The sequence below is a fragment of the Pristiophorus japonicus genome, chromosome 7 (genome assembly GCF_044704955.1).
Source record: "Pristiophorus japonicus isolate sPriJap1 chromosome 7, sPriJap1.hap1, whole genome shotgun sequence".
NCBI classification, from domain to species: Eukaryota; Metazoa; Chordata; class Chondrichthyes; family Pristiophoridae; genus Pristiophorus; species Pristiophorus japonicus.
The window spans coordinates 81,299,551-81,324,093 of NC_091983.1; the positions used below are offsets into that span (position 1 = coordinate 81,299,551).

Here is a 24,543-nt window from a genome sequence, read left to right on the forward strand (position 1 = left end):
AAGCATTTTGCTACGTCCGGTGGTCGTGAAATGCAAGTTTTTCTTTTTTATTGTAAGTACTGCTAAGAACAAACTGAAACGTCTCCAACATCCCATCAGCCGTCGTTGCCAGAGCGATTGCAGCGCTGCTGATCGCTGATTGGCTAAAGGCTTCCTTCCTTCTCTTCCTTGGTTGGCTGAACCATTACACAATTGATTGGTTGAGTGAAGCGCCGCGCTTCTGGTCGGTGATTGGTTGAGAGCGCTGCTGGCGGTGGTTACCAGGAGACGCGGCTTGGTCGGTTGCTGCAGCAGCAAGGAAAAAACGCGAAACCAAGCGGCGAGAGCACGGGGAATGAACCAGGATTGAAACACCGACAACCCGCCTCCTTCGTGGCAGTGTGATCCAGGCTTTGAACCATGTTCATCTATTTGAGTAAGAAGGTGAGGTTGCCGATGTTGCTAACTAGGCCGCGGGAGCTCGGAAGGGTTTAAACAGCAACGGACCGAGCTCAAGCAGCGAAGGAACGGCGAGTATGACGCGCATGCGCACTAGGATCAACCTCAACCTCAACCTCAGTCACTGTTGCCTCTGCAGAGCTTCTTTTGCTCTCAAAAAGAAGGGGTTATTTATGCAAAATAGTTTTGCTTTTAGTTACATTTAAATTTAATTTATGAAGCATCTCTAGTTTTAGTTTATTTTTGTGAGTGATGGTTAATATTCTCCTCTTAGAAATTTGGTGGTTTTAATTGCATAGAATAGTTTTGTTTTTCCGCATAAGAGCGACCTTATCTATTCTTACTTAGAACATAACATAAGAACATAAGAAATAGGAGCAGGAGTAGGCCATACGGTCCCTCGAGCCTGTTCTGCCATTTAATACGATCATGGCTGATCCGATCATGGACTCGGGTCCACTTCCCTGCCCGCTCCCCATAACCGCTTATCCCCTTATCGTTTAAGAAACTATCTATTTCTGTCTTAAATTTACTCAATGTCCCATCTTCTACAGCTCTCTCAGGCAGTGAATTCCACAGATTTGCAACCCTCAGAAGAAATTTCTCCTCTTCTCAGTTTTAAATAGGTGGCCCCTTATTCCCCCTAGTTCTAGTCTCCCCCATTAGTGGAAACATCCTTGCTGCATCCACCTTGTCAAGCCCCCTCATAATCTTATACGTTTCGATAAGATCACCTCTCATTCTTCTGAATTCCAATGAGTAGAGGCCCAACTTACTCAACCTTTCCTCATAAGTCAACCCCCTCATCTCTGGAATCAACCTTGTGAACCTTCTCTGAACTGCCTCCAAAGCAAGAATATCCTTTCGTAAATATGGAAACCAAAACTGCCGCAATATTCCAAGTGTTGGCCTCACCAATACCCTGTATAACTGTAGCAAGACTTCCCTGCTATTCTATTCCATCCCCTTTGCAATAAAGGCTAGGATTCCATTAGCCTTCCTGATCATTTGCTGTACCTGCATACTATCCTTTTGTGTTTCATGCACAAGTACTCCCAGCTCCTGCTGTACTGCAGCACTTTGCAATCTTTCTCCATTTAAATAATAACTTGCTCTTTGATTTTTTCTGCCAAAGTGCATGACCTCACACTTTCCACCATTATACCCCATCCGCCAAATTTTTGCCCACTCACTTAGCCTGTCTATGTCCTTTTACAGATTTTCTGTGTCCTCCTCACACATTGCTTTTGCTCCCATCTTTGTATCGTCGGCAAACTTGGCTACGTTACACTCAGTCCCTTCCTCCAAGTCGTTAATATCGATTGTAAATAGTTGAGGTCCCAGCACTGATCCCTGCGGCACCCCACTGGTTACTGATTGCCAACCCGCGAATGAACCATTTATCCCTACTCTCTGTTTTCTGTTCGTTAGCCAATCCTCTATCCATGGTAATATATTACCCCCAACCCTGTGAACTTTTATCTTGTGCAGTAACCTTTTATGTGGCACCTTGTCAAATGCCTTCTGGAAGTCCAAATACACCACATCCACTGGTTCCCCTTTATCCACCCTGTTAGTTACATCCACTACTCCTTCCCCAAACTTTTTAATATGACCCTAATACTCCACCTTTTTCGAAACAGCTGCCAAATTCACCATTAAAAGAGTTTACGGACTCCACTTCTTCAACTGTGGGAGTGCTTTCCTTTCCGCCCCCAAGTGTGAATGTACACACTTGGGGACAGAAAGGGGATGAATTACAAAAGCAGGGAAGTCCTGCTACAACTGTACAGGGTATTGGTGAGGCCACACCTAAAGTACTGCGTACAGTTTTGGTCTCCTTATTTGAGGAAGAATATACTTTCATTGGAGGCAGTTCAGAGAAGGTTCATTAGGTTGATCCCTGAGTTGACTTATGAAGATAGGTTGAGCAGGTTGGGCCTATGAAGAACATAATAAGAACATAAGGACATAAGAATTAGGAACAGGAGTAGGCCATCTAGCCCCTCGAGCCTGCTCCGCCATTCAACAGGATCATGGCTGATCTGGCCGTGGACTCCGCTCCACTTACCCGCCCGCTCCCCGTAACCCTTAATTCCCTTATTGGTTAAAAATCTATCTATCTGTGATTTGAATACATTCAATGAGCTAGCCTCAACTGCTTCCTTGGGCAGAGAATTCCACAGATTCACAATCCTCTGGGAGAAGAAATTCCTTCTCAACTCGGTTTTAAATTGGCTCCCCCATATTTTGAGGCTGTGCCCCCTAGTTCTAGTCTCCTCGACCAGTGGAAACAACCTCTCTGCCTCTATCCCTTTCATTATTTTAAATGTTTCTATAAGATCACCCCTCATCCTTCTGAACTCCAACGAGTAAAGACCCAGTCTACTCAATCTATCATCATAAGGTAACCCTCTCATCTCCAGAATCAGCCTAGTGAATCGTCTCTGTACCCCCTCCAAAGCTAGTATATCCTTCCTTAAGTAAGGTGACCAAAACTGCACGCAGTACTCCAGGTGCGGCCTCACTAATACCCTATACAGTTGCAGCAGGACCTCCCTGCTTTTGTACTCCATCCCTCTCGCAATGAAGGCCAACATTCCATTCGCCTTCCTGATTACCTGCTGCACCTGCAAACTAACTTTTTGGGATTCATGCACAAGGACCCCCAGGTCCCTCTCCACCACAGCATGTTGTAATTTCTCCCCATTCAAATAATATTCCCTTTTACTGTTTTTTTTTCCCAAGGTGGATGACCTCACATTTTCCGACATTGTATTCCATCTGCCAAACCTTAGCCCATTCGCTTAACCTATCTAAATCTCTTTGCAGCCTCTCTGTGTCCTCTACACAACCCGCTTTCCCACTAATCTTTCTGTCATCTGCAAATTTTGTTACACTACACTTTGTCCCCTCTTCCAGGTCATCTATGTATATTGTAAACAGTTGTGATCCCAGCACCGATCCCTGTGGCACACCACTAACCACCAATTTCCAACCCGAAAAGGACCCATTTATCCCGACTCTCTGCTTTGTGTTAGCCAGCCAATTCTCGATCCATGCTAATACATTTCCTCTGACTCTGCATACCTTTTATCTTCTGCAGTAACCTTTTGTGTGGCACCTTATTGAATGCCTTTTGGAAATCTAAATACACCACATCCATCGGTACACCTCTATCCACCATGCTCGTTATATCCTCAAAGAATTCCAGTAAATTAGTTAAACATGATTTTCCCTTCATGAATCCATGTTGTGTCTGCTTGATTGTACTATTCCTATCTAGATGTCTTGCTATTTCTTCCTAATGATGGCTTCAAGCATTTTCCCCACTACAGATGTTAAACTAACCAGCCTATAGTTACCTGCCTTTTGTCTGCCCCCTTTTTTAAACAGAGGCGTTACATTAGCTGCTTTCCAATCTGATGGTACCTGCCCAGAGTCCAGAGAATTTTGGTAGATTATAACGAATGCATCTGCTATAACTTCTGCCATCTCTTTTAATACCCTGGGATGCATTTCATCAGGACCAGGGGACTTGTCTACCTTGAGTCCCATTAACCTATCCAGCACTACCTCCCTAGTGATAGTGATTATCTCAAGGTCCTCCCTTTCCACATTCCCGTGACCAGCAATCTTTGGCATGGTTTTTGTGTCTTCCACTGTGAAGACCGAAGCAAAATAATTGTTTAAGGTCTCAGCCATTTCCACATTTCCCATTATTAAATCCCCCTTCTCATCTTCTAAGGGACCAACATTTACTTTAGTCACTCTTTTCCGTTTTATATATCGGTAAAAGCTTTTACTATCTGTTTTTATGTTTTGTGCAAGTTTACTTTCATAATCTATTTTTCCTTTCTTTATTGCTTTCTTAGTCATTCTTTGCTGTCGTTTAAAATTTTCCCAATCTTCTAGTTTCCCACTAACCTTGGCCACCTTATACGCATTGGTTTTTAATTTGATACTCTCCTTTATTTCCTTGGTTATCCACGGCTGGTTATCCCTTCTCTTACCGCCCTTTTTCACTGGAATATATTTTTGTTGAGCACTATGAAAGAGCCCCTTAAAAGTCCTCCACTATTCCTCAATTGTGCCACTGTTTAGTCTGTGTTTCCAGTCTACTTTAGACAACTCTGCCCTCATCCCACTGTAGTTCCCTTTGTTTAAGCATAGTACGCTCGTTTGAGACACTACTTCCTCATCCTCAATCTGTATTACAAATTCAACCATCCTGTGTTCACTCATTCCGAGAGGATCTTTTACTTGGAGATCATTTATTATTCCTGTCTCATTACACAGGACCAGATCTAAGATAGCTTGCTCCCTTGTAGGTTCTGTTAAATACTGTTCTAAGATTGAGCAGGTTGCAGTTGGTGATCTTATTGAAACATATGATACTGAGTGGGCTCGACAAGGGAGATGCAGAGAGGATGTTTCCCCTCGTGGAATATTTAGAACTATGGGGCATAGTTTAAGAATAAGGGGTCGCCCATTTAGAACTGAGATGAGAAGGAATTTCTTCTCTGAGGGTCGTAAATCTGTGGAATTCTCCGTATCAGAGAGCTGTGGAGGCTGGGTCATTGAATATATTTAAGGTGGAGATAGACAGATTTTTGAATGATAACGGAGTGAAGGGTTATGGGGAGCAGGCAGGGAAGTGGAGTTGACCCCAAGATCAGATCAGCCATGATCTTAAATGGCGGAGCAGGCTTAAGGGGCCAAATGGCCTACTCCTGCTCTTATTTCTTATGTACACGATCCTGCTTGACTGGGCAGATGTTTTGCTTTTAACATAACTGTACATGACCAACCAAAGAAACTGCCAGAAACAAGTGCAGAAAGGAAGGGGGTACCAGCTGAAAGGGTGATCAATGGGCTGAAGATGGGATAAGTTAATTGCGCAGCCCATGTGCACAATGTGTGAATGGAATGGAGTTGATGCACAGATGGTCATTTTTCAAAATGTTTGTTGAGTATCAGGTTATCTTAATCCTCCTGTACGGGCAATGCTTGAGATTACTTTCATGAATTGATAATATGCCATTTATCAAAGACTGGCACAGACATAATTGGTTGAATGGCCTCCTTCTGTGCTATAAATTTCTATGATTCAATGTAAATTTCTATGAAGATCTGGAAATGGTGGTGGGTGGGGAGGGGGAGCACGGGGAGTGGTGGTGGATCTTACAGGATCTTTTAAATTCATCCTGTCCATTGTAATTATTATCTGCAAAAGGAATGTGTAATCATGGCCTTGAACTAATAAATTCTAAAAACCTTTGTTTACAAATATTCCTACTTTGTGGATGTTCTGTCACTTGCCAATACCAGTAGAATCAACAGGTCAAGACAAACAAAGGAAACTGATGGTGTACCATGGTGGGAGACTTCGAAGAGGTGACTGAAAACTTTCTTGAAAAGAGGTTTAAGAAGGTTTTTAATGGTGCAGGAAGAATGTAGTTCAAGACAATGAGGGCTGAGGTATCTGAAGGCGTTGCTGCTGATGGTGCGATGCGGTTGGAATACTAAAGATTGCAGGACTGAACAAGAGGCTGGAGAAAGTTGCAGAAGAAGGTTGAGGCAATTTGAACGTGAGGATGAGTATTTTAAATTCAATGTGTTGGGGGAAGAAGGAACCAATGTGGATCAGCAAGATAGGATATGGGTGACTGTGTTTTGGGATAGCTAAAGGCTATGGAGAATGAGAATTGGAGGACGTTCAAAAACAATCAGTCCTCGAGGTGACAAAAGCTTGTATAAGGACTTTGGCAGTAGTGGGGTGGAGATGTCAAATGCTGCAGAAAGTTTAGGGAGGGCAGAGATAATGCTTTACAGTTCGCAGAGAATATCATATGTGGCTTTGGCAAGGAACGCTTTCTTTCTGTGAGCAGGGCGGAAACCAGAACGAGGGGTTTGAACACAGAGTTTTGGCGTGATGGGCATGGATTTGGGTTGCAACTGCATGTTTGAATACTTTTTAGAGAGGGAAGAGTGTTCGAGATAAGACAGTAATTGGAGAGGATGGATAGGTCAAAAATGTTTTTTTGAGAAAGTGGGTAATGGCCACCAGAACACTATTGAGATAATTCTACAGCCGTGCTACTGATGGGGAACATTTCCTGCCAGCAACTCGTGTTGGAAATTCGGCCATGTGCTTCGCAGATTTCCACAACCATTTAAAGTAATTTTTTAAAATCATGTGCAGTACATGCCTGATTTTCTGACTTGTACTCTTGGTGGGAGAGATTCACCATCAGCAGCCCAAAGTTGGAAAATTGGCATGTTTTCAATTCTCATTGTCCATGTATATAGAATTCAATAAGTATATCTCGTATTCATTTTGACTTGCCTTTTTTCCTTAAAATTGCGGGTCCTCAATGGAAAAGAAAATTAGGCTGTGTAAAATGGCTGTTGATTCATTATTGCCAGTGTTATGCTACCGCCAAAGCATCATTATCCTGTATAGAAGTAATAATCTGTCCTGTTGCTAAGTATACAATCGGATCCTGTTCTGCTGAAGAGCGACAAGAGTACAATCCATTTCATAGTCTAAAATTCGGTGGTACCTGTAGAAGTGTTCTGTGTTTGCGGAGCAATTTCTCCCAAAAAATTGAGATTAAACAAATGTTCAGATTAAATATTTATTAAAGTTTAGAAATTATTGTAATTTAATAAGAGAATAAATTTAAAAAGCTTCTTCTGACAAACAGTGATGCCCATTTTGGTGCTGTCATTTGTCTTTGGGTATGCTGAGATATTGTTCGTGAACAGGAATGACATTTGCGAGAAGTTCCTGCTTCTGCAAGTAACGTGTCACTTGTGGCACCAGCTGAAAATAAAATAATTCCTCAAACTACTTGCTGTTTATTCAAGCATTAGATTGGAGTGAATGAGAAAAGTTGAGATTAAGGTTATTGAAAGTTAGGTTCTTGGCAGATTTTAATCTCACTGGTATGGGACTGTAGTGGTAGTTTATGTGACTCATTGGTGTTGCTGATTCTGAGGGACTTTGTGTACTTGTTCCCTGGTGTGACACTTTTTCCATGTTCATCCATACTCTGAGGAATGAGCAAAGAAATGGATGAAGAAATAGATGAGTTTGAGACTGACTTCCTGTTTCTTGGAAGGTAAAAGTCCAGAATAAGATGGAGTTTGTATGTGACGACTGATCACGAAACCATGGGCGACAGCAAATTCTTTCTAGGAATGGGGAGGAGGGCCTTCAATAAATCTGGAGTTTTGGTGCACTGTACTTAGTTGGGGAAGGTCCTTTTGTATGAAGTTGCCAATTTTATCTTTAATGAACATAGATGTGTATTTAGAAATCATAGAGCATAATCCTTACTTCACTTTTAGGTTATCTGTTTATGTAAAATGTTTTGTTTTGTATTTAATTTCAGATTGCCATTCCTAATAACACTCAGTTGAGATGCGTTTCATGGAATAAAGACCAAGGATTTATTGCCTGTGGTGGGGAAGATGGCCTTTTAAAGGTGCTGAAACTTGAAACACAGACAGGTAGGGAAAAGCTTAGAAAGCTATATGGTATGTAGTACAATTTTTAAGAATCGTCTTTGCATATATTTTATGATAAATCCCCACAATGCATGCAGAGGATATACAATGATCTTGTCAGGATACCTGGGAAACTGTATCCTGTTCTGGCTAGCCAGGATATGAAGGGGGGAAAAGAGGCTATAGCTGTTACCTGGATTTAGAGTGATAAGCTATGAAGAACAACTTGATTCTTCGGCCTTGAAAAGGAAATAAGACTTGCATTTATAAAGTGACATGTCAGATGTTATAGAAATATATAAGATACTGAATGGGTTAGAAGAAGTAAACCTGGAATATATAGGTGAAGGAAGTAGGGCAGAGCACACAAACAAAGGATTGAAAAGGACCAGATTGGACGGATTTAAGAAAAAAATAGATGTTGTACTGGGAAATCAATAGAGCTGGATCTTCAGATTCAAATGGCCGAACCAATCTTGTGACTTTACATGTTCTAGGTTTGTTTTTAAAAAATATATTTGATAGCGACCACCATCTTAGTTCCATTATTTAAAAAGAAAGAACTTCTGTTCATACAGCGGCAGAAATTGCCCCTTTCTTTTAAAGAGGTGTCACAGAGGCGGTGATGGTGTGGAAAGCACTCGCTGCTTGGTTGGCGCGGAGTCGCTGACAATCGCGACGTTGTCCTCATTTTATTTTTGGGGCGGTGGACTTTCCTGCCCTGCCGGTGTTCCTGCCCCGTCAACCCCTTATGGACTGGCGGCGACCCCCTTTCTGCTCCACGTGGGAAATTGCCCCACGGGAGTGGTTCGACTACCGCTCAGTGCCCTGGACAGCTTTCCCCTATGGGAAGCTGCCTGTGGCTGGGCAGCGTGTCCGCCCTTAAAGGGGAGGGTGCATTGCCACGGTCGGCATTTCATTTTAATTGTCGGCCGACTCCGAGGTCGATCCGACAATGGCGGCCATGGATTCGGCCAGGCCGCCAACAGGCAGCCCAGCACCCCCTCTTGGGTGCCGGACCGCTGGTCTGACCAAAACCCTCCATGGTGGCCCAGTGGGTGCCACTAACGTGGCTGCAGAGTTCACAGCAGCTCTCTCCTTTAATTGAAGGGGAGGAATGTTGCTACGTGTCAGTGGGACGTCCGTGTCATGCTGATGTCATCAGTGCAGCGCTGATGACACCAACCAACGTCCGTCCTGCTAAACGCCGACTTCTGCCCCAAACACCGTCCAGTAGAAAAAAACATTTAAAGAGCTCAATTTCGCTCCACTATTGGGGAAGAGAAAAATCTTTAAAAAAACGATAGGCGTGCCCATCATTTTGATGAGGGTTGGATGTGTAGTCTCCAAAGAGGAGAAAAATCTATCTTCGTAATAAGAAAAATCCTCTAATGTATTGCAAGTAGGGGTAGATGAAAAATGGGCACAAGTGACTCTGTAGGCAAGTGTGGCCTCATCATACTACCACCTAAAATGTCATAGAATTATACTTGGGAGGAATAAAATGCTTTATTTGTATTTACTTAATGGAAGCTGATCAGTGTGTAATGTAATGTAAGTTTCTCAAAGTGCTCTTGAGTGTTAAACTCTGAGTGGAGTGGCATACAATTACGTATCAAGATGTACTTTCCTGAAGTTCTGCTTTAATGTGAGCAGGAGAGAAGACTAAAACCAATTGGGCAAAGGAAGAGAATAAGATAAAAATTAAAAATGGACCCTAAAGGTCAGATAAGCTGTAAATTAAATGGATCTTTGCTGCAGCAGTGGTGGGGAAACTATCTCTGGGTAATGGAGGGGGAGAAAAAAAGTCACCGGGATTCCTAGTCCTATTTGCTGTCCAGTGGCACCTGCAGGAGGGTGCGCACCTTTGGATATTGGCCAGCATATAGCTAACAATTTGATGTTCGTACATGCATCAGCCAATGCATTGTCCCAACTCTCTGGCTTGTTGCTTTTAGCTCAAATGATTGGTCGATCTGATCATGGGTTTTACTGCATTATAAAGCTGAAATAAAAATTGAAAATGCTAGAAACACTTAACAGATCAGCCAGTATCTGTGGAAAGAGAGAGACAAATTATGAACCACCGGCAGATCTGCAGCTCTTGAGAACTCCAGGGCCAACTCTTCTGCTGGGGTTAAAGTGGTGTAAGGATTGTCTGGGTTACATCTGTAGAGGTTGACTGAGGGAGTGTGGTGCCAATGCCAAATGGTCTCCTTCTGTGGGGTTAGTTGGTATAATTGCATTAGGATATGGGTGAGTACGAGAGATGCTTAATCAGAGGGGGATGTGAGTATGTACACGGAGAAAGGGACGGGTAGACATGCAATGTATGTTGTTGTGAGGAATGTTGTGCAGGAGCAGGCTTGGGAAGGCAGAGTGATGGGGATGTGGTGACCGGCACATCAGGATGAAGGTGAGTGTGGCTTTGCACTCACCTTTCCAGATCTCACAAGATCATAGAAGCGCTTCCGGCACTGCACCAAGGTACGCCTCACTACATCCCTGCTGATCACCTCCTCAGCTATTTGGAGCCAGGCTCTTTTTGTCTCCTGGAGAGATCTCTTTCGCCCATCCGCAGGGAAGAGGACATCCCTGCCTGCTCTGACTCCCCCCACAAGAATATGTAGGGAGTCATAGGAAAACCTGGGTGCAGCCCTCTGCCTTTGGGAAGTCATGTTTACAAGTCTCAGCAATAACAAGATCCTCCAATATATTTCCTCCACACTCCTAGATAAACCTTCATATGCAATGTGGCCAAGGCCCCTTTAAATATCCCTTCTAGAAATGTGCCCATCAATGACGTCATCAGACCCGCACCATTTTATAGGGCTGGGAAACACGCATGTCTGCCAGTAACTGAAAGTTGCTCTGAGGAGTGGGCTCATCAATTCAACATGATACGACCTGCCATGCAGCCCGCATGCACCCGACCCGACTCGGTAAGGAAAATTCTGGCAAATGTGAGGTCATCCACTTTGGACCTAAAAAATAGGGTACTTTCTAAATGTTGAAAAGCTAAAAACAGTGGTAGTCCAAAGAGACTTGGGAGTCTAGGTACATAGCTCATTAAAATGTCATCAAATAATCAAAAAGGCTAATTGAATGCTGGCAAATCCCCTGGGAGGACAGATGCACAAACATTAGCGTCCTCGTCCAGGCCAACATCCCCAGCATTGAAGCACTGACCACACTTGATCAGCTCTGCTGGGCAGGCCCCATAGTCCGCATGCCAGACACGAGACTCCCAAAACAAGTGCTCTACTCAGAATTCGTCCACGGCAAATGAGCCAAAGGCGGGCAGAGGAAACGTTATAAGGACACCCTCAAAGCCTCCCTGATAAAGTGCGACATCCTTACTAACACCTGGAAGTCCTTGGCCATAGACCGCCCTAATTGGAGGAAGTGCATTTGGGAGGGCAGGTATATAGAGTTATAGAATCAGAGAAATTTATGGCACAGAAGGAGGCCATTCAGCAGATCGTGTCTGTGCCAGCCAAAAAAGAGCTATGTAGTCTAATCCCACTTTCCAGCTCTTGGTCCGTAGGTTGCAGCAGTTCAAGTGTGTATCCAAGTACTTTTTAAATGTGATTAGTGTTTCTGCCTCGACCACCCTTTCAGGCAGTGAGTTTCAGATCCCCACCATCCTCTGAGTAAAAAAAAGTTCTCCTCAACTCTCCTCTAATCCTTCTACCAATTATTAATGATTTAGACGAGGGGATTAAATGTAGTATCTCCAAATTTGCGGATGACACTAAGTTGGGTGGCAGTGTGAGCTGCGAGGAGGATGCTATGAGGCTGCAGAGTGACTTGGATAGGTTAGGTGAGTGGGCAAATGCATGGCAGATGAAGTATAATGTGGATAAATGTGAAGTTATCCACTTTGGTGGTAAAAACAGAGAGACAGACTATTATCTGAATGGTGACAGATTAGGAAAAGGGAAGGTGCAAAGAGACCTGGGTGTCATGGTACATCAGTCATTTAAGGTTGGCATGCAGGTACAGCAGGCGGTTAAAAAAGCAAATGGCATGTTGGCCTTCATAGCGAGGGGATTTGAGTACAGGGGCAGGGAGGTGTTGCTACAGTTGTACAGGGCCTTGGTGAGGCCACACCTGGAGTATTGTGTACAGTTTTGGTCTCCTAACCTGAGGAAGGACATTCTTGCTATTGAGGGAGTGCAGCGAAGGTTCACCAGACTGATTCCCGGGATGGTGGGACTGACCTATCAAGAAAGACTGGATCAACTATGTATTCACTGGAGTTCAGAAGAATGAGAGGGGACCTCATAGAAACGTTTAAAATTCTGACGGGGTTAGACAGGTTAGATGCAGGAAGAATGTTCCCAATGTTGGGGAAGTCCAGAACCAGGGGACACAGTCTAAGGATAAGGGGGAAGCCATTTAGGACCGAGATGAGGAGGAATTTCTTCACCCAGAGAGTGGTGAACCTGTGGAATTCTCTACCACAGAAAGTTGTTGAGGCCAATTCACTAAATATATTCAAAAAGGAGTTAGATGAAGTCCTTACTACTAGGGGGATCAAGGGGTATGGTGAGAAAGCAGGAATGGGGTACTGAAGTTGCATGTTCAGCCATGAACTCATTGAATGGCGGTGCAGGCTAGAAGGGCCGAATGGCCTACTCCTGCACCTATTTTCTATGTTTCTATGTTTCTATGTTTCAATTGCTTTAAATATAGGCACCCTGATTATTGATTGCTCTGCTAAAGGAAAACCATTCTATCTTCCCCTCTATAACTTTATAAACCTAATCAAGTTTCCCGTCAGCCTCTTCTATTCCTAAGAAAACAATCCCAGCCTAAACAATCTTTCCTCATAGCTAAAATTTTGCAGTCCTGGCAACATCCTCGTAAATTTCCTCTGTACCCTCTCTAGCGCAATCACATCTTTCCTGTAATGTGGTGACCATAACTGAATACACTGCTCTAGTTGTGGCCTGACTGGTGTTTTATACAGTTCAAGCATAACCTCCTTGCTCTTGTATTCTGTGTCTCAGCTAATAAAGGAAAGTATCCCGTATGCCTTATGAACAAGCTTATCTACCTGTCCTGTGACCATCCACTCCAAGGTCCCTCTGTTCCTCTACACTCCTCAGTATCCTACCATTTATTGTGTATTTCCTTGTCTTGTTAGTCCTTCTCGAATGCATTACCTCACAATTGTATAATACTTTGGTTAGGCCACAGCTGGAGTATTGTGTGCAGTTCTGGTCGCAGTATTATAGGAAGGATGTGATTGCACTAGAGAGGGTGCAGAGGAGATTTACCCTCTGGATGCTGCCTGGAATGGAGAATCTTAGTTATGAGGACAGATTGGATAGGCTGGGTTTGTTCTCATTGGAACAGAGGACGTTGAGAGGAGACCTCATTGAGGTGTACAACATATTGAGGGGCCTGGACATAGTGGATAGTGAGGGTCTATTTCCATCGGTGGAGAGGTCTATTACGAGGAGGCATAGTTTTAAGGTGGTTGGTGGAAGGATTTGAGGGGGGTGCTTATTTACGCAGAGGGTTGTGGGGATCTGGAACTTGCTGCCTGGAAGAATGGTGGATGCAGAAACCCTCACCACTTTTAAGAGATGGTTGGATGGGCACTTAAAGTGCAGTAACCTGCAGGGACCTAGAGCTGGTAATTGGGATTAGACTGGATGATCTTTGTTAAGTATCGAATAACTCCACGAGGCCAAGTACGGTGAATTAGTTCAGGCATGACCTTACTCCAGTTTATTCATTCTCAAAGTAGGGATTCAACATGGCTGCCAACATTATATACACAGCTTGCACGTGTCTGCCAGTGACCATTAAGACTCCGACAGTCGTGCCCTCCGGTGGTAGGTAAAACCCAGTTAACATATACAACATCATTCTTCCCAAAGTCCTTGGTACAGGTTGTATTTACAAGTTGAGATGGTCCGCGGCCTTCCGCTCCCTGGTTGATCTTCTTAATTCGAACCCAAGCTTGGGTGAGTTAGTAGGACCATTGCTGCATTGCGGAGCAGTCGGTCTGACAGGACTGTCGGGGATGGTAGGTTCGTCTTCGTGAATAACACAAGGGTCAACAGATGGTTGGATGTGTGTTGGTTGGTCGATGATGATGTCATCTTCAATTTGTTCTGGGTTGTCTGTGAATCGCTGTTTGGTTTGGTCGATGTGCCTCTTGCACGTTTGGCCATTTAACAGTTTGTCTACAAACACCCTGTTCCCCTCCTTGGCCAAAACCGTGCCAGCAACCCACTTTGGACCATGATCATAATTCAGGACAAACACAGGGTCATGAACAGCAATGTCACGTGATACGGCCGCGCGATCTTGGTACCATTGCTGCCGTTGCCTTCTGGTTTCGACATGATCATTTGAGATCCAGGTGTACAAGGGAGAGCCTGGTTTTGAGGCCTCTCTTCACTAACAGCTCGGCAGGAGGGACCCCAGTGAGCAAGTGGGGTCTCGTCCGGTAACTGAGCAGAATGCGGGACAAGCGGGTCTGTAGGGAGCTGTGAGTCACATGTTTTAGGCTCTGCTTGATGGTTTGGACAGCCCGCTCCACTTGACCATTAGACGTGGGTTTGAAAGGGGCAGACCTGACATGCTTGATGCCATTATGGGTCATAAACTTGTGGAATTCCGAACTGGTGAAATATGGTCCGTTGTCGCTGTCAAGGAGGTCGGGCAGGCCATGGGTGGCGAACATGGCCCGGAGGCTTTCAATAGTGGCTGTGGATGTGCTGGATGACATGATTACGCATTCAATCCATTTGGAATAAGCGTCCACTACCACTAAAAACATTTTGTCGAGAAAGGGGCCGGCAAAGTCTATGTGGATCCTTGACCACGGTTTGGATGGTCATGACCACAGACTCAGCGGAGCCTCCATAGGTGTGTTAGTCAATTGCATGCAAGTGTTGCACTGATGCACGCATGACTCCAAGTCCAAGTCAATGCCGGGCCACCAAATGTGAGACCTGACGATGGCCTTCATCATGACAATGCCTGAGTGGATACTGTGTAAATCTTGCACAAAAGTTTCCCTGCCTTTTTTTGGCATAACAACACGATTATCCCATAACAGACAATCAGACTGAACAGACAATTCATCTTTGCGATGGCTATAAGGCTTAATTTTATCCTGCATTTCCCTGGGAATGGCAGACCAATTTCCATTTAGGACACACCTTTTTATGCTTGATAGTTCGGGATCCTGGCTGGTCCAGGTTCTAATTTGGCAAGCCGTGACGGGTGACCCCTCGCTCTCGAAGGCATCCATGACCAGCAGCAAGTCTGCGGGCTGCGGAATTTCCACCCCGGTTGTGGGCAATGGTAGCTGGCTAAGCACATCAGCACAGTTTTCAGTGCCTGGTCTGTGGCGGATGACGTAATCATAAGCGGATAATGTCAGTGCCCATCTTTGGATGCGGGACGAGGCATTGGTGTTTATACCGTTGCTCTCAGAAAACAATGAAATGAGTGGCTTGTTGTCTGTTTCAAACTCAAACCGAAGCCCAAACAGGTATTAGTGCATTTTCCTCACCCCATATATGCATGCTAAAGCCTCTTTCTCTACCACACTATAGGTTCTTTCAGCCTTAGAAAGACTTCTGGACACGTATGCAACTGGTTGGAGTTTGCCTGATACATTTGGCTTGCTGGAGCACACAACCGCACATGATAAGGCGTCGCAGACCAGCACAAACCGCTTACATGGGTCATAACGTACCAGTAATTTATTGGACCATAACAGATTCTTGGCCTTCTCAAAGGCTCTGTCTTGAGATTTTCCCCAAACCCAGTCATTACCCTTTCTCAGCAACATGTGCAAGGGCTCTAGCAATGTGCTCAAACTAGGTAGAAAGTTACCGAAATAGTTGAGAAGACCCAGGAACGAACATAGCTCCGTCACACTCGGGGTCTGGGTGCATTCTTGATGGCCTCTGTCTTCCAGTCCGTAGGCCAGATGCTATCTGCTGCAATCTTTCTCCCCAGGAATTTGACTTCTGGTGCCATGAAAATGCACTTGGAGTGTTTTAGCCTGAGTCCTGCTCTGTCCAGACGACGTAGAACCTCTTCCAGGTTGTGCAGGTGTTCGGTGGCGTTGCGACCGGTGATCAGGATGTCATCTTGGAATGTGATGGTTCTCGGGACGGACTTCAGCAAACTCTCCATGTTTCTCTGAAATATGGCGACTGCCGAGCGAATTCTGAAGGGGCATCTGTGGTATATAAACAATCCTTTGTGTGTGTTGATGCACGTCAGTTTTTTCAAAGATTTGACCAGCTCCTGTGTCATGTAAGCTGAGGTCAGGTCCAATTTGGTGAACGACTCCCCCCCCCCCCCCCCCCCCCGACTAGCGTTGCAAACAGGTCGTCGGCCTTGGTTAACGGGTAATAATCCTGTATCGAGACTCGGCTGATCGTTACCTTGTAGCCGCCGCAGATCCTTACCGTGCCGTCACTTTTCAACACCAGGGCAATTGGACTGGCCCAATCGCTGAACTCGACTGGTGATATGATTCCTTCCCATTGTAGTCTGTCCAGTTCGATCTCGACCTTCTCCCTTATCATGTACGGAACCGCCCGAGCCTTGTGATGGACGAGTCTTGCACCCAGGCCTAGGTAGATCTGCACCTTGGCTCCCGTGAAGTTGCCGATGCCTGGCTCGAACAACGAGGGAAACTTACTCAGCACTTGAGCATACGAAGCGTCATCCACTGATGATAAGGCTTTAATATCGTTCCAGTTCCATTTAATTTTCTCAAGCCAACTCCTGCCGAACAGCGTTAGACCATTGCCTGGAATGATCCACAACGATAAATCATGCACAGCTCCATTGTACGAGACCTTTACTGCCACGCTACCAATGACTGGTATGAGCTCTTTGGTGTAGGTACGCAGCTTAGCATTGATTGGGCTCAGTTTGGGTCTTTTTGCCTTAATATCCCACAGCTTTTCGAAAGCCTTCTGGCTCATTATTGACTGACTCACACCCGTGTCCAATTCCATAGATACTGGAACCCCATTTAATTTAACTTCCAGCATTATCTGAGGACTTTTGGTAAAAGAATGTATCCCATACACTTCTTTATCCTGTATCTGGGGTTGAGTTGCCTGTGCCGCTTGATCCACGCTGGATTGATCATCCTCAGCCACGTGGTGTGTCGCAGCATGCTTGCTCGGTTGCGGATGATCGCCCTCACAACGCCAACAAGGCGAGATTTGATTCACCCCCGATGGCGGACCTTGAGCAGTTACAGGTCGTACGAACGCGGACGAGTAGGCCCTGCCATGTGCAGCTCTGCCTGCCGACAATATTATTTTATGCACAGTACTTGGTGGTGAGTTTCGATGCTGGGAAGATATCTGTTTCGAGTTTTCGTCCGTGGGCATGCATGCCTGGGTGATCATGATGGCCCTGCTCAGGTCTAGAGATTTAGAAGCCAGCAGCTTTCGAAGCATGACGTCGTGGCCAATCCAAGTACGAAAAAGTCCCGCAGCATTTCCTTCAACGCAGCTCCGAAATTGCATGGTCCAGCGAGACGTATCAGGTCGCGACAAATTCCGCCACGTCCTGGCCCTCGGAGCGATTGTGCGTATAGAAACGATATCTCGCCATGATGATGCTTTCCTTCGGTTTAAAGTGGTTCCGAATCAGCGTACACAATTGATCGTAAATCTTATCCGTTGGTCAAGTCAGTGAGAGTAGATTCTTGATAAGGCCATAAATTTTTGACCCACAAACGGTGAGGAGAACTATCCTGCGCTTCATTGCGTTATCGGTTCCTTCCAATCCGTTGGCTACGAAGTACTGGTCGAGGCGATCAGTGAAATCCACCCAGTCTTCCCCTTCCACGAATCTCTCCAAAATTCCAACAGACATGGTTGCGTGAAAGTTCGTATTTTTAACTTGTCGCCAATTGTTAAGTATTGAATAATTCCAACGCCTGAGCTAGTTCAGGCATGATCTTACTCCAGTTTATTCATTCTCAAAGTGAGGATTCAACGTGGCTGCCAACATATTATATACATGGCTTGCATGTGTTTGCCAATGACCATTAGGACTCCGACAGTTGCGCCCTCCGGTGGCAGGTAAAACCCAGTTAACATACATAACAACCTTTTGTTGTACGGAGCAGATATAATGGTAAGTACTGCAGGGAATAGAATACGGCCAGGGTGATCTCCGGGACTAGTTTCGATCGCCTGGATGGGTCAGAGAGGAATTTTCCCAGATTTTTTTCTCCCTAAATTGGCCGAGGTTTTTATCTGGTTTTTGCCTCTCCCAGGATAGCTCTAGTTGGGGTGGAGTGTAGAATGTTTCAGTATAAGGGGTGTCGCAGTTGTGGTGAGGCGGATTGGTTGGGCTGGGTGCTCTTTGCCTTTCCGTCATTGTTCATAGGTTTATATGTAACCTTTAGGGTTGCTGACCAAGGGCCGCGTGGCACTTTGTCGGCCGACACGATGGGCCGGAATGGTCTCCTGTGCTGTAAATTTCTATGTTCTATGTTCTATGTTCTGTGTTCTCCAGATTGAATTTCATTTGGCACTTTTCTGCCCACTTGACCAGTCCATTGGTATCTTCCTGCCGTCTACAGCTTTCGTCCACACTATAAACCATACGGCCAATTTTTGTATTGTATGCAAACGTCTTAATCATGCTTCCTACATTAAAGTTTAAATCATTGATGTATACCACAAAAAGCAAGGGACCTAGTACTGAGCCCTGCGGAACCCCACTTCAAACAGCCTTTCAGTCACAAAAACACCCGTCGACCATTACACTTTGCTACCTGCCACTGAACCAATTTTGGATCAAACTTGCCACTTTCCCTTGGATCCCATGGGCTTTAACTTTTTTGACCAATTTGCCATGTGGGACCTTGTCAAAAGCCTTGCTAAAATCCATGTAGACTACATGAAATGCACTACCTTCATCGATCCTCCTTGTTATTTCCTCAAAAAATTCAATCAAGTTAGTCAGACATGAACTTCCCTTAACAAATCCATGCTCACTGTCCTTAATTGATCCATGTCTTTCTAAATGATTAAATCCCTCAGAATTTTTTTACAATAATTTGCCCACCACCGAGGTTAGGCTGACTGGTTTGTACTTTCTCGGTCTATCCTTTTCTCCCTTTTTAAACAACGGTGCAACATTAGCAGTCCTCCAGTCCTCCGGTACCACACCTGTAGCTAGGGAGAATTGGAAAATGATGGTCAACGCCTCTGCTATTTCTTCCCTTGCATCTCTTAACAACCTGGGATACATTTCACTGGCCCAGGCGATTTATATACTTTCAAAGATGTTAAACCTCTTAATATATTCCCTCTCACTGTTTATCTGATCTAATATTTCACCCTTCTCTTCCTTAACTACAATGTTTGTATCCTCCCTCTCTTTGTGAAGATAGGCGCAAAGTATTCATTAAGAGCCAAAGCTACGTTTTCCGCCTCTACACACAGCTTACCTTTTTGGTCTCTAATAGGCCCTACTCTTTCTTTAGTTATCCTCTTGCTGTTTATGTATTGATAAAACATCTTTGGGTTTTCCTTGATTTTACTTGTCCTCTTTGATTTCCTAATTTTCTTTTTAATTTCACCCCTGCACTTTCTATACTCCTCTCGGCTTTCTGCAGTATTTAGCTCTTGGTATTTGACAAGCTTACTTTTTTGCCTTATCCTACCCTGTATGTCCCTTGACATCCAGGGGTCTCTAGATTTGGGAGTCCCACCCTTTTTCTTTGTGGGAACATATTTGCTCTGAACCCTCACTGTCTCCTCCTTGAATGTCTCCCACTGCTCTGACACTGATTTCAAGAATCTGTTTCCCAGTCCACTTTTGCTATCTCGGCTTAGTAAAATTGGCCTTTCCCCAATTGAGAACTTTTACTCCAGGTCTATCTTTGTCCTTTTCCATAACGATGCTAAATCTAACTGAATGATGATCACTAGTGTTAGAAGTGTCAGCTGTGGCTCAGTGGGTAGCCCTCTTGCTGTTGCGTCAGAAGGTTGTAGGTTCAAATCGTACTTCAGGGACTTGAGCATAAAAATTTTGGCTGACAGTGCAGTGCTGAAGGAGTTCTGCACTGTCGAAGATGTCGTTTTTCAGATGAAATGTTAAACCGAGGCCTCATCTGCCCTCTCAGGTGGATGTAAAATATCCCATGGCACTATTTTGAAGAAGAATAGGGGAGTTATCCCCAGTGTCCTGGCCATTATTTATCCCTCCATCAACATAACAAAAACAGATTATCAGTCTATTATCACATTGCTGTTTGCGGGAACTTGCTGTGCGCAAATTGGCTGCCACATTTCCTGTGTTGACTACACTCCAAAAGTACTTCATTGGGTGTAAAGCACTTTGAGACATCTGGTGGATGTGAAAGGTGCTATATAAACGCAAATCTTTCTTTACCACCAAAATGCTCTCCCTTCCACCTGTCCAGCTTCATATAATATAATATAATATAATATATATATATATAACATTGTATTCACAGGAAATTTGAGTTTAACTTGACATTGGGAGAATAAGCCTGGGAATGGGCACATTTTCAGATCTAACCTCCGGTCTGCACCCACAGAGGAAATTACAGGCCACTGTCTTTAGGAGAGGTAGAGAGAAATTTGGGTTAGGGAACTATTGAGCCTTTTGGCCTCCTCTTAAGTTCTTTCTTAAGCGTACCTGATACAGTACATTACTTTTAGTTTAACTCAATTTCCATTTTATATCTGTATTTAAAGCAACAATAAACACTACTATGAAATGGCATTTAGGTTTAGGTTCTAATTTGGCCATTGTGAATTTCTGTAGATGATACAAGATTAAAGGGATTGGCAGCACCCAGCAACCTTTCCATGAATCAGACACTGGAAGGACACAGTGGTAAGTTTTATTTTTATTTTGCATATCTGGTCAAAGAGGAATACAACTGTGGCTAGAGTGGCTATTGTAGTTCTTAGCTGTTGGCCGCTAAATAAAAGATCCAGGGACTGTCGATGATGATGGTGATGATGATGAAAACTGAATCAGTTGCTGCTACTAAATTGTTTGTCTAGCAGTTAGAATCTATAAGCAGAATTTATTGATTTGCCTGTACAGGTACAACATCCGGAATCCTCAGGATGGAATCCATGTCGGTTTTTGGATTTTTCCGTATTTCAGACAAGAAAATCAATAGTCTGAAATTAGGAATCCTCGACCGAATCCCTGCCGGATTTCGGGTTTTGCTGGATTTCAGACCTTGCTGCTCACCGATTCATGCCGCTCCTCGCAAGCCCGCCGATTCCCATGGCCCCCCGTCGCTGCACTTTTTACCGGCAAGTAGCCTCCTTATTCCTCCTACTAAACTGACCCATGCCGCTGTTGGCCGCCTCAAAAATGTCCGGTTTTCGGACAATAATTCCGGATGACTCCATTTGGGATGCGCAACATGTCTGTTTTTTTGGACAATAATTCCGGATGACTCCATCAGCTATGCGCAAAATGTCTGTTTTTCGGACAATTCCGGTTTTCGGAGTCCTGGATTCAGGATGTTTCACCTGTTCCGAAGTAAATTTTAACCGGTTCTTTATTATGTAATATACTCAACACCATTACAGTGATGAAAATTAGAGCTGTGTAGATGATGCAATCTGTCGTGATGACCGGGAACAAATGGCACTGTGAGGGTAGCGACATCCTTCTAATCATGCTGCAAATCATACATAATTTACCTAAATGTTCATATTAATAACTTACTACAGGTGCAACGTCCCAAATCCAGAACCCCGAAAACTAGAATTGTCCGAAAACCGAACATTTTGCGCATAGCTGATGGAATTGTCCCGAATTTGGAATTATTGTCCGAAAACCCCAATTCGGTCAAGGATTCTGGATTTCAGACCAGAAAATCAAGTCGGAAATCTAGAATCCTTGACCAAATCCATGCCGGATTTTGGGTTTTGTGGATTTCAGACCTTGACGCTCAAAACCCGGGACTGATTCGGTCGAGGATTCCGGATTTTAGACTATTGATTTTCTTGTCTGGAATACGGAAAAACTCAAAAACCGGAATGGACTCAGTCCCAAGGATTATGGATTTCGGACATTGTACCTGTACCTAATGTTTGGTGGGTGAACAGATTAAATGGTGAAAATTTGTGAGAACAATCCATAGCTTACTTGAGGCACTGATCTTAATTCACTTACGACTTTGTAAACTGAATTATCAGGTGAGCCTATTTGTGAGATATAAATCGTGTCTCAGGACTTCCTCATTCTAAATCCTCTATGCACTCAGAAACTAGTATTTTTTTTCTGTAGCGGAGTATTTGTTTTTAAACCCTTTTTATTTTCTCCTTTATTTTTAAGCTTGTGTGCATCAGTTCACTGTCAACAGAGTGGGTGCCATTCTCTGGTTTCTACCAAAGCAGTTTGGACTGATTGTTCGGAGATATGCAACACTAGCCTGGGTTTCCCCCAACTTTTTTCTTTCACTAACTGTTTAATTTCTCCCCACCCCCATAAGGAAATGTCTGGCTCCTACTTGTCATCTTGGTAAACAAATGTGGTAACCGACCTCTTTGGATGTATTTTGAATTTGTCTCTGTTATTAGAACCATATTATTAGAACCATCCATTGGCGTCATGACAACTTGTGACTACTATGGATAGTATAGTAGCTTAGTCACTACTTTGTTAATCTGATTCACCTACATGAGTGGTGCAACATTTAGAGGTGACTTAACTTTACTTCCTGATTTTTTTTTTTACTGAATAATTTTTTTGGCCCAAATTGGAGATGCAATCTAGAAAATAAATGTTAAATAATATAACCGTAGGATGGTATGCTACCCCATATGTATAGCTTTAGTGTGATAAAACGTGGAGTAAAGTTCCAATCAAACTACACACAATGGGCTCAAGTTTCTGATATCCGCTAGAACGGTGCACCATTGAGAGACCCGTCTATTTTGTGGAATGAAAAGCGTGCCAAAAACTTACCTCGCGATTCTCCAAGTGCAGCAGGTCTGTTCAACAGTCAGCGCGACGCGGCACAATAGGGGGCGGGGGGAAGAGCTACGGCCTTGGGCCAAAAAGTGTGCCGGCAGCTGTACGCATGCGCAGTAGATCCTAGCCCACAGATTCTGTGTGCATGTTTTGCTGGCTGTGTGGGAGGGGCCCGAAGCACGCTGACCCGAGCCCTGGCCGAATGGGCTTCTGAAGCGGGCAGAGTGCCGATTTCCAGCCTGCAGCACACAGCCCCTAGCCCTGACCGGGCTCCCGGTGCTCCCGAACAGGTAGGTGAGGTAGGAACTTTTTATTTTTTATTTATTGATTTATTTATCATTTATTATTGATGATGGTTCTTTATTTTTAAAAGTGAAGTGTTTAATGCTTTGGAAAATCCCTTAACTTCCCTCTAACTTCCCTCCCCCACCCCCCCATCTCTGGCTACCTGCGTCTAATTCCAAAGTGTATGCAAGGTTTTTCTGAGCATACAAAAGTCGACACTTACTCCATTCTGTTAGTTTGGAGTAACTTCTCGGTGCCTAAACTTGCAAAACAGGCATAAATGGCTGGTAACGCCCCCGTTTGGGAAAAAAAAACTAAACTAACTCACTAGAACTGGAGCAAACTAAATGCCGAGAATTGCGATTTCTAAGATACTCCAAACTAAACTAGCTGTTCCAAAAAAATAGGAGCAACTCCACCCGAAACTTGGGCCCAGTTATTTCTCTTCTCATGCTTCCAAATAATCCAGTAAACAGGCAGAGCAGAAGACCAGGTAGTCTTCTCAATCCCTGGTTAAGCACATTATCCCCCTGCATAGTTCCCCAATGTCAAAATATTTACTTTTACTTTGTATAGCATTCTTTTGTGTATAACTCTTAATATTTCCTAACTATTTCGCCATTTCACTTTTTAAAAAAAATAAATAAAAGCATTCACTTTCTTCCAGCCTATTTGTGTCTCTCATTTCTATGTGCCATGTCGAATTAATAATTTGAACAGTTTTTGAAAAAGTTTAGTTTGATATGAATTAAAAATTACTTTTGACATGAGTAATAAAGAATCTAGATTGAAAATTATTTTCAATTGGACAGTTATACTAATTAGACTATGTTTGATCAGGTGCTGTACAGGTGGTGACTTGGAATGAGCAGTACCAGAAGTTGACAACTAGTGACCAGAATGGTCTCATTATTGTTTGGATGCTGTATAAAGGTCAGTTAACCTTTCGAGTGGTATACAGCAAAATTGACTGATTTGAATAAAATGCTTATTAGACAGCTTTACAATTTGCTTAACTGATTTTCATAGAAGGTGATAGAAACATAGAAAATATGTGCAGGAGTAGGCCATTCGGCCCTTCGAGCCTGCACCACCATTCAATAAGATCAAGGCTGATCATTCACCTCAGTACCCCTTTCCTGCTTTCTCTCCATACCCCTTGATCCCTTTAGCCATAAGGGCCATATCTAACTCCCTCTTCAATATATCCAATGAACTGGCATCAACAACTCTCTGCGGCAGGGAATTCCATAGGTTAACAACTCTCTGAGTGAAGAAGTTTCTCCTTATCTCAGTCCTAAATGGCTT

At 44.0% G+C, this 24,543-nt stretch overlaps 1 protein-coding gene across 2 annotated transcripts in view; it reads left to right on the plus strand.

The window, feature by feature from the left end:
- Positions 1–253: 253 nt before the first annotated feature.
- Positions 254–24,543, plus strand: part of wdr35 (WD repeat domain 35) — a 276,662-nt gene continuing 252,372 nt past the window's right edge. For both annotated transcript variants that reach the window (XM_070885100.1, XM_070885101.1), the window contains exons 1-4: positions 254–423; positions 7,839–7,956; positions 20,773–20,844; positions 24,076–24,168. In XM_070885100.1, coding sequence (XP_070741201.1) covers positions 400–423; positions 7,839–7,956; positions 20,773–20,844; positions 24,076–24,168 — 307 coding nt within the window. In that variant the 5' untranslated portion in view covers positions 254–399. The remainder of the gene's footprint in view (positions 424–7,838; positions 7,957–20,772; positions 20,845–24,075; positions 24,169–24,543) is intronic.